The sequence below is a fragment of the Pleurodeles waltl genome, chromosome 4_2 (genome assembly GCF_031143425.1).
Source record: "Pleurodeles waltl isolate 20211129_DDA chromosome 4_2, aPleWal1.hap1.20221129, whole genome shotgun sequence".
Classification (NCBI taxonomy): domain Eukaryota; kingdom Metazoa; phylum Chordata; class Amphibia; order Caudata; family Salamandridae; genus Pleurodeles; species Pleurodeles waltl.
The window spans coordinates 38,481,083-38,491,983 of record NC_090443.1 but is presented as its reverse complement, the minus strand read 5'-3'; the positions used below and the strand labels follow the sequence as shown (position 1 = coordinate 38,491,983).

Below are 10,901 nucleotides of genomic sequence, written 5' to 3'. Positions count from 1 at the left end.
ACTCTTCAGAGCTTTGCTATTGGCAATTGCTGAATCAACATTCTGTTCACGATAGGTCAACAAAACATCACCTTTCTAATTCCAGTTCACTGTTAGATAACTCACCTGCCGAGAACAGCGCAAACAGTCTCTCCCTTGTGTGGATAGAATGTTTTTTTAACAAAACAAAAGGTGTTTATTTTCAAAAGTCTTCATTTTAATATACATAGTTAAGCATTTTTATCTTCTTTTTACTGTAGAAAACCAAAAGCAATAATCCAGTATTTCACTTACTGTTTTCAACTGACATTTCCCTGTTTCGAAAACAAACACATCTTTTAAGCTAACTCCCCGAAAGTAAACATGCCATACAACAAATACATAATGGATAATGTGCAGTTTGGTTCTGTATTTCCATTTAATGGTTCTGTTAAAATTAACAAGCCAAAACATCTTGAAGGCAATATAGGATCATATTACACAGCCACCTCGGAAATTATATATATATATATATATATACACACACACATATATATATATATATATATATATATATATATATATATATATACACACACACACGTTTCCAACAACACAGCTAATGCCGGACTTTCTCCCTCGGAGTGGCGTGTAAAAGCCTGAGCGGCAACCAGCAAACAAACTTAGTAGAATTCTCAAGAAGTAGAACATGCGCTCTCGGTGTTATGAAAATGTATTAAATATACAAAGACATCCAGGGCCTGGACGTCTTTGTATATTTAATACATTTTTGTAACACTAACAGTGCGTATTTGCCTTTTCGAGAATTCTACACACACACACACACATATATATATATATATATATATATATATATATATATATATATATATATATATATATATATATATTTGTGCACAATGCATAATTTCAAAGTAACATATATAAAGCTGTACAGTGTTGTACATTCATAGTAACATATATAAGGCTCTAAGTTGGTCTACACAGTGCTGTGGATTCAAGTCTGAATACAGAAGACTGTAAGTAGTGCAGTATCTTCAAGATAAAATTAGAAAGCTTCACATCCAGTGTAGACAGTGTCGAATAGCCAATCTAATATACAAAAGGCTTTAAGTCCGCAGTTTATCAAAAAACCCTTTTGGTGCAATTCTGTACTGTCCAGAGCTTGCTTACTGCCTAACATGCAGTTTTTTTCTAAACGTGTGAAACACAGTCGTTCGGTTCTCTGATATTCCAAAAACCCAGCTCTGCAATATTTCTGATACAACACGGATCTAGATTTGACTGTTTCATCTCTCCTGGAATCTGTGTTTCTGAAATGTTTGAGATTCTGCAAACGTTTCTGACAGATCCTGCAAGAGAACCTTTTGTTCTTTCCCTCAGATCCCTAAACTCAGTTCTGGAGTGTTTCTAAAACCACCTGGAGTCTGATCTCCAGGCTGTTGGCATGCCTAAAACAGTTCTGAGATTTTCTGAAATTGCAGATTCTGCTTTGCAATATTTGAGAAATGCCTTTTACTGCAAAACCTGTAGTGTTTCTGAAATCTCATAGATTCTGCAGTGTTTCTGTAAGTTCACCCATTCGCCGGAGTCTGCAGTGTTACTGATAACCAACAGGCTCAGCTCTGCACCTGCTCCAAAACTTGAAGTGTTTCCAACCTATACACCAGCATACCAGAATGCCAATTTACCACAGTAGCGGGATCGCACAAGTGACATGGCACAGCATCTGACCCACCTGACCATCAGGTTGATCTTCCAGTAGCTCTTCTATGACCTTCTGTTTGCTGCTGAGTGACTACAGAAAGAAGAATGAAAGTGAACAGTTCAAAGCCCTGCTTACTTTCTGCTGCTGTGTTCTTGATTGCTGAGGCCAGGGGTAGCCGGCAGAACCGGCTCACCAAAGGCCAAGTCAGTGACAATAGTTGCTACCTCTGGCAACAACTCAATGAAACAAGGTTCATGGTTTTCAAAAGATTCTGAAGACTCAAGAACCTGACGTGTTTAGGAAATCCCCTAGACACAACAATGTTACTGAAATGTATTGTAGACTTTCTGAAATCTCCTAGACTGAGCTTTGAGGCATGTGAGAGATCCCTTAGCTTCAGATAATTTGCCATGGCATGAGTGCGCCACCGCATGAGACACTGGACACCCGGAGACCTGGGCTTCCTATGGAGAGTGGACTAGCGGTCTGGCTTTTTGTCTGGCTCCAGCTTCTGAGACAGAACTGTGAGGATCTGGTTGAATTTCTTGAATCTTTCGGCCTGTCCCACCTCGGCTCCTTTGCTGCCCCAGAAGAGTCGGAGAGCAAACTCAGAGTGGAAAGCTTCCAGGAGCTCTGGGCAGGGCTTGAAATCTGGAGTCAAACAGAGAAGAGAAAAGAAGTAGTCAGTGTAGCAAGAACAAATGAACTACATTTGGGAAAGAATGGATAGAAACAAACGAAGAATTCTATGATTGCAACAGAGTTAGTCTGATTCACAGGCCAATGTATGGTACTAAATATTTATGTATGGAAAGTGGGCGTATACATATTAAAATGTGGAAAGCAGATAAATCTGACCCAGTGTGTCAAACGAGTGTATGATTTTAAAGTGACACACAAGGGCAAATCCATTTAAGTTAAATTCACATCTACAGCAACACTTCATCATCATCATGCACACAACACTGCTCAGCGAGGAAGATGCCTTCTAAACAACACATCTTTATCCTCTCACATTTCAAAAAATGAACTGCTCAGAAGAAGTTAACATCGAACTAGTGCACCCACATGTACACTGCATTGTAGCAAAGCCAAAGAATGGCAAACATGCCCCAAAACATAACACATGCCTGAAGCTGAGCAATGGACAACTGCACACAGCTCCAGACGATGCAATCAGCAAAGGCCTTCGGTAAACACATCCACACAGATAATGCTCCCCTCAGATCCCCTACTAGCCACAGGAACAGAACGCCGCCTAACTTCACTATTTGGTATAACTATAGATCTCTCCTCCTCACAGGCCCCTTCTAGCCTTGTTCTTGCTCCACTTGGTGCTGTGCTAGATGCCACATTTCAACCTTTGGCCCTGTGCCTGCATGCCATCATATGTCTCTGCGTCATTTTTCTTCCTTCTCGCGTGTTTTTACTGCTTCTTTTCCTAAACAACTTTTTGCGACCCTGTGAATAACCTGTGCATGTGTGGCTGATGTCAATACAGATACCCTATGCAGTTTTAGTAATTTCTATGATAATGCGCAAGGTCACAGATTAGCGCCATTTATCCCTGAAGTGGCTTTCCATAACTTGTTTCCCTTTTACACCTCGCCACCCATCATCTGCGAGTCTACCGTCTGCTCCCTTGCACCTCTCCTCTAATCTATGTTCATTCTTCTACGGTCCCAGCTTTATACCCCCCTGTTATCTCAGTTTAACATCAGTTCTTCTCTCAAAGAACACTCTCTTCCTTCCACCCCAAACGCACCCCTGACTCCTGTCCCTCAGAGTTTAGCAGTTTATCTAATCGCCTCCATCCAGCGAGGTTTGCGGAAGTGAATTCCTTGGTCGCTTAAAGTTGTTTGGAGCTCAGTAACCGCAACACGGGGGTGATCCTTTTTGGTCGGAAGGTTCACATCACCAAACAACTTTCCTCGCTCCAGTAGTCCGCCTTTTCCAATAAGGTTCTTATTTTCAAATCAAAGGTTTAAAAAACACTGAGGACCTGATTCACAAATTTAAGTTTTTTAATAATTTGCACTTTTGCAAAAGGTTCTTATTTTGTGGCTATTCACAACATTAGAGTGCATATATCTTCCAAAACTGTAACGTACTCTCGGATTCTGTTGACAGCCAAAAAGTAATTACTCAAAAGGATATACAGCACAGGCCGATCAATATTATGGAGGAATGTGAGTTTCACTTTTGGCGTAAATTTACACTCGGATTTTGTAAATAGCCAAAAAGTAGTAAATTTACTCAAAAGTGTAGATTACACAAAGGTGTAAGTTATGTTTGTGAATAAGGCTCTGGGTGTGCTATCGGACAACCTTCTGCCAATGGAAGAACAAGTTACAAATGTGATGACAAACATCATCCTCTACATTTCTTCTTTCAATGCTTCCTTGTCTTGATTCCACTTTACTTGTGGGCCTGTCTCGTGGGTGCCTCGGGCAACACAATGGTGTGCTGTTGTAGCACATACCTTCTGACTGCTAATGAAGGAATGTCTCACTTACAAAAGGCCCAGAATGCTGCCATCTGCATGACTACAGAAAATGAACCATGTGTCCCTTCAGATTCTGTTTAGTTGCCAACGTATTTTTTTACAAAAGCAACTGTGGAACAGCTCCAATTTCGTTACAAAATGTGCCCCCTTTGTACTCCTTTTACGACTCTTCCATCCTCCAACCAAGATTTGCTTTGCCAAGGGACAGTCAAACCTACCCACCCCGACTATGGGATATAAATGCCTTTATACTTCCCAGTTACAACTTTGGAACTCCATTCTTGGATCAACGCTCATGCAGGGCTTCCTTCCTTTAGCCTCTTTTTTATTCACCTCTCTTCTCCTTCAAGCAACTTCATCTCAGACCAGCACTTCATGACATTACACATTCATGTCCTTGTTCCTTCATCCAATCATTCGCTCACCCCTTCATCTCTCGTGGCCTCTTCTTTCCTTGTGTTTCCTCCTCTCCTTACCTACAAGTTTGGCCTCGGCGTTGTTCTGGTGCACTGCCGCGTTCATGGCCATGCTGCGAGCCGATGCCAGGACCCGAAACAGCAGTTCACAGCTGTCCTCGGTGTGCTCCGAGACCTCTACCCCCTCCATGAGATTCAGCAGGGGTACAATGTGCGGAACGGCAATGCCCCCAATCCCTACAGGGGTGCTCTCTGCAGGATGAAAGAGGTACATGAGGCTATCAGACAAAGAGCCAGCACAGGTGTCAATGCAAAAGGCAAAAAAACAGGGGTAAATGTAAAAAACGGAGCGTGGGACTGTAGTGTGAGGCCAGGCGTGGGGGGTGTGAGGGTTCAGGCACAGAGGCAGCTTGTTAGTACGAGTCCAGAGTCAGAGTATGAGGGTCAGTAGGAGGTGGGTATGATGAGGGTATGTAGGAATGGAAGTACAGAAACTGACCTTTGGCCTCGTTCAAAGCTTTAAGGAATGGCTTTAGTTGCTTCTCAAATGTAATGGCACTGTCAGTGTGGGTCTGCCGTAGGGCCTGCCAGGTCTGCTGCAGGCGAACTATCTGCAAAGATCCCAAAACAAGAGTTACTCCATGAAGAATCCAACGTACAAGACCAGGTACAGCACAGCAGAAAAGACAGGATCAACACAGACAGAACAGAGACCACTAAATCCCACCAGACACAGTACCATAGACAGAGCACTAGATTCTATCAGACACAGGACTGCAGACAGACCACAGTACACTAGCTCCCACCAGACACAGTACCAAAGATAGCCCACTGCAGCCCACTGAGACGCAGTACCCCAGACAGAACACACTGCATCCTACAAGACATAGTACCACAGAACACCAGATCCCACCAAGACAGTACTGCAGGCAGACCACAAGTCAGACCTCACCAGACACAGTACCACAGTCACAGCACTAGATCCCACTGAGGCAAAGTGACACAGACTGAACACAAACCATTAGACCCCCCCAAACACAGTAGCACAGACAGAAGACTAGATCCCACCAGACACAGTAACACAGTCAGAGCACTAGATCCCACTGAGGCAAAGTGACAGACTGAACACAAACCATTAGACCCCCCCTTCCAAACACAGTAGCACAGACAGAAGACTAGATCCCACCAGACACAGTACCACAGATAGAACGATAAATGGCACTGAGACAGAACCAAGGACAGAGCACCGAACAGTAGATCGCACTAGGCAGGCTACCACAGACTAAAAACTAGACCCCACCAAGACTGTACCACAGACAATGAACACTAGATCCACCCAGACACAACTCCACAGACAGAACACCAGATGCCACAAAACACAATAACACAGACAGAACACAGATCACCGGGTAGACAATAGCAAGCTAAAGAACTCCGGAAAAAGCACTGTAGCAAAAGCATGGAACAACAGGTTGTAGAACAGAAACAGAACCTATAGTTGTAAGGATAGTGCTTAAAACAACAGTTGCAGCACTATGGTTAACTCATAACATCAGAAGTAGTGCCTATATAAGCAGTGACATCACAGTGGCCACACTTAGAAAACAAGATACTCTAAACAGTGTGCAGTCTTTTGGAAAAACAGTGTGCCACTCCCTCTGACTAATTCAGTGGCATAAGGATTTGTCAACCTATGCATCCCTAACATTTACCCATATCCTTAGCCCACTAGAGGTTCCCTTGCGGCCTGTATTGATCTTTATATTGGATACTTTAAATGACAGAAGATACCTCACCTTTAGAATATCCCCAGTGCAGGACTGGATAATGAGACTACTTCAGCATGTTCCGGTGCACCAGCAGGTGGTGCCGTGTGGCTTCCTGGTGACTTCATGCCAACCCCAGAAGAGACAGACAGAACCCCATATAAGTGCCATGTCTGTGTGCTGATGCTGAATTCTTATATTTTTCTCATTTCGTACCCTCAGACAGAGCGTAGAACAAATTGACTGCAACAGTGTGCTGGTCTCCTAACTTGGGACCTTTTTAGATGTTAAAGAGGCCGCTCCACAGAACCACGAGGTGGGAGGGCTGTGAGGAATATGTGGGCAGGTATGATTATCAACCGGAAAGAGTGTTACTAAGATTAAGTAACTTGTTCTTCTGATGGACACTTCACACCGATTCCTTACCTTAGAATAGATCTGCAGCAGAACCTCTGAATGGTGGAAGGGATGGGGAGTGGACTCAGACCAAAAACATCCTGCAGAACTGAGCAGGCATAAGTGATCTTCCTTCTGAACTGGAATGCCAAGGCAGTAGTATTTTGTGAACGTATGCACCAATGCCCATGTCGCAGTCTTGCAAATATCTAAATCAAGCACCCCTCTTGCCAAAGAGACTGTGGTACCCTGTTCCTTGATGTAAAGGGCTGCCAGACCTTCGGGGGGCTGCCTCTTGGCTAGTACATAGCTGATTTTGACACAGGGGACTATCCACCTTGACCAGTTTGCACCACCTTGCCTTTCTTTGAAACAGAAAACCCCACAAAGAGCTGATGATCTACATGATGGCATGGTCGATATAAGAGTTCAGCACCATGTAATATTCATAAATTCCAGAGTTGTAACATCAGTTTATTTGACACACAAACAACATTCAGTGTAGAGGGCCCAGATACCAGCATCCCAACTGAAGTCTGTTGTATCAAAACAGTACTGCCTTCTAAGTAAAAATCTAAACCCATCCAATGTGCTGAGGATATACTTTTCAGCCCAAAGGATGACAAAACGGTGTCAATATTTGTGAATATGCCACACACCCTCTTAAGGTCTAGGAGATGGCATCTTTAATCCTCTTTCACAGGATGAGGCAGGGCAAAAACATTGGCAGAGTGATCAATTGACCAATGTGGAAGGGAGTCACGATATTTGGTAGGATTGTGACTGGGTCTTCAGTACCAATTAGTCTAGAAATAAAGTGGTGAAGGTCTGTTGCACAGAAAGCACCTGCGGTTCAACCATGCAGCACACTAAGGTAACTTCAATGAGGAAGACAGTTTTAAGCGTCAAAAGCTTTAAGGAACAGCTGTACATAGGCATGATGGTCATGCATATGCGAAATATCAAGACCAAGCTCACACCCCTTTGGGACATAACACATGGTTTTGGAGGAAACATGTGAGTCAAACCCTTTATAAAATATATCACAATCGATAACTTAAACAAAGATGGTTGGTCAGATAAAAACAGGTATGCTGAAAAGGCCAACAAATAACCTTTCACTGTGAATGGGATTCTCGGTACAGGCTCAGATGGGACTTCAGTTTTTTAACGGCAAAACCCAATTACATCAGGTATTCTGCTGTCATCATAAGGCGGTCTATGACTGGCTGCAGTGGCCCGCATTTAGCAGCTACTCATCAAGGTACAGGAACACCTGTACTCCCAACCGCCGAAGTTGGGCAGTGACCACCACCATCATCATAGTGACTACCGAGTGGCTGCTGTACGGCCGAAGCAGAGTTTGGGGAAATTAAAGTGTTCCAGGCCCACCTTAAACTGCAGGCAATGCCTGTGAGTGCAGGACAGGTATCAGGAAATACACGTTTCACAAGTCCAAGGAAGATTTCAAGTCTCCTGGGTCCAACGCTTACTGGTTCTGAGCCAGAGTAAGAATTTTGAACCTGTCTTTCCTCAGAAAGGATTTGAGCAAGCTGAGGCCTAAAATAGGCCCACGGGCTCCATCCTTCTTTGGAATGAGGAAGTAACACTAGCAGCATCCTCCTCACTTCTCAAAGTTTAGTGCCCATTCATGGGCACCATTGGACAACAGAAGATTCACTTCTTGCACAAGAATTGAGGAGTGCTCCTCTGAAAGTTGCTCTGGTGTGGGAGGAAGGTGGAGTGGGAAGGAAATGTAGGGCAGGGCATAGCCCATTTGAACAATTTGTTAAGAGCCACCTATCCAACGTGTTGGATCTCCAGCCAGGGAGGAAATGATGATTACTGCCTTCACCCAGCCAGGCAAGAGCCTAAGAGAACACATTAAAGTGACTTTGTAGCTGTTGCAGCAAGGAATGGAAATCTCTAGAATTGCTATCCCCGAGGGACTGAAGGTTTTCTGCTGATGGCACGTGATCGAATTGACTAGGCTGGTTGTGGTGTGATAGGTTGGAAGAGTTGGTACTGCCTGTAAGCTAGCCCCCTGGAATAGCCTCTACCTTTTTTGTATTAGTGGGGAAATAGCTCAGCTGGCATCAATAACACCAAGATTGTGCAGTGGTACGACTATCCCTGAATTGTTCTAGTCTTGAATCTGTCTTTTCTCCAAATAGCCTGGAGCTTTTGAAGGGTATGTCCATTAAGTACATATGCACACCTCCAGAAAACCCATTTGATTGCATCCAGGCGTTCCTTCTGAGCACGGCATTTGTGCCGATTGATATGCTGATGCAGTCCGTAATGTCCAGGCCAGCTCAAAGTACATACTCAGCTGGGTAGAGGCTAGGGGAGTAAGGGCACATCAGCCCAATATGGATGGTCTGATGTCCTTTATTTCTGACTGTAAAGGCATGGTGTAACCGGGGGGTCATGAACAGACAAAAAATAATGACCCCCACACCCTGGAAGACAACCGTCAGGGTGTGAGGCAATTAATTGTTTGTTTTTCAAAAACAAACTCTCACTTAGAAACTTTGTTTTTGACCCAAAAAAAAACGATTTAGCAACTGCCAAAAAGACAGTGGCCACACACCAAACTTTGAGTGCCTTAAAGGAGCTGCCATGGCAGCGGCTCTTGTGAGTGACAGAGATCACGGACAGGCCTTTACCTTCATTCACACAGTCGTCATTACAAAGGCCCGGACATGCCAGTAGGTGCTGTCCTCAGAGGTTTAACCGGTCCTTATAGCGTTGTGCCTCCTCAGGTCTGTCAAAGAAGCGTCTTCCCCTTGTGTCAATATGTAGTTTTGCTGGTGGAAATAATGCATAGGTGATATTTTAACCCATAGTTTATGTGTGACTTCCTCAAAGGAATGCCTCTCTTTTGCTCCGGGGGGCCTCAAGTGATCCCAGGGGGGGCGCCAAACTCTGGCCAAAAGAAATATTATACAGATAACATGCCTTTGTTTTAGGCAGAAGCATGTTATTGCAGTTTTAAAAAGGTAACAGAACGTAACTGCAATGTTTAAATAGGTTTAGCCATATTTAAACATTGCCATCTTTCTAAAATAATTGTGAAAAATTCTGAGGGGGGGCACAATGATTTTTATTTTTCAACTGGGGGGGCGTGGCATAAAAAAGTTTGAAGACCACTGCGGAGTCTAGCAAAACATGTATAGAAGGGCATGCAGTCCTCTTTGTATGTTTGCTTCTGTGTTCTCCTAGGAGATGTGAGCCAAAGTACTTAATTTCTGGACAAATCATAGTAATTCTCAACAAGGTGGCTGGCATTGCGCTGAACTGTAGTGGGCTTATATGAATTTTTAAGTCTTCAACTTTTTCAGCGTCTGTAAAGAGTGTTAGTATTGTGTTTCCCCAGTTCACTTTGGCTATGGGTTGAATAAAGCTGCTGGGTAAGCATATCAAGTCTCGGTCTCAGTATTTATGTTCCTTAACCCTTGAGGAGACCCCTCACACAATGTAAAAAATGCTGGAGGCACCCAGTATTGCATAGTCAGTGGCAGTCTTTGTAATCTGTTTCTCTTCACAAATGATGATGGTCACAGCAGCTTCATGTTAATGGACTGATCCAAGTTGAAAACTATTCATTCTTCTGTATGGTTCATCAAGTGCATCCTACCACATATCACCCTTAATTGTCATTATTTTCCCTAGCCAAACTGCACAGTCCAATATGGCTGCCACTTATCTATAGCTTAAGGCAGTCACACAACAGCTCTTGCACCACCAGGATTCAGGTACATTCACAGCCTAGACAATTTGCTAACTATGGTCCCCGCAGAGTAGAGTGGTGGGCCTTGGCGCTGCCAGCAATGACCTAGAAGACCACTATGTGCCCTCACTCATCTCCATCAAAAAAGCATTGGGCTCCCCCTGCACTTTGCCATTTCCACTTACCCACCACACACTACATAGAACCGCCCACTTCCTAGCCTTGCCTGTCACTTCACTGAATAACCTAGAAAACTATCACTAGCAGAATGTGGGGGTCACATGGGTCTCCAGCCACTGTCAGCAGTAGCGTAGGCTAAGGATTTCTAATTGCACTGTCTCATTTGTTGGGGTGCTGGCGAGCGAGTATAAAGCAGCATGCCAGAGCTTTAAAGAGA

The 10,901-nt window shown here is 43.8% G+C and overlaps 1 protein-coding gene across 6 annotated transcripts in view; it reads right to left on the bottom strand.

The window, feature by feature from the left end:
- Window positions 1-810: 810 nt before the first annotated feature.
- LOC138292135 (breast cancer anti-estrogen resistance protein 3 homolog) overlaps window positions 811-10,901 on the bottom strand; it is a 191,702-nt gene continuing 181,611 nt past the window's right edge. For 5 of the 6 annotated variants that reach the window (XM_069230540.1, XM_069230537.1, XM_069230541.1 and 2 more), the window contains exons 8-10: window positions 5,109-5,220; window positions 4,670-4,861; window positions 811-2,338 (exon numbers count right to left, since the gene is read on the bottom strand). In XM_069230540.1, coding sequence (XP_069086641.1) covers window positions 2,166-2,338; window positions 4,670-4,861; window positions 5,109-5,220 — 477 coding nt within the window. In that variant the 3' untranslated portion in view covers window positions 811-2,165. The remainder of the gene's footprint in view (window positions 2,339-4,669; window positions 4,862-5,108; window positions 5,221-10,901) is intronic. The other variant, XM_069230536.1, reaches the window with a different exon arrangement.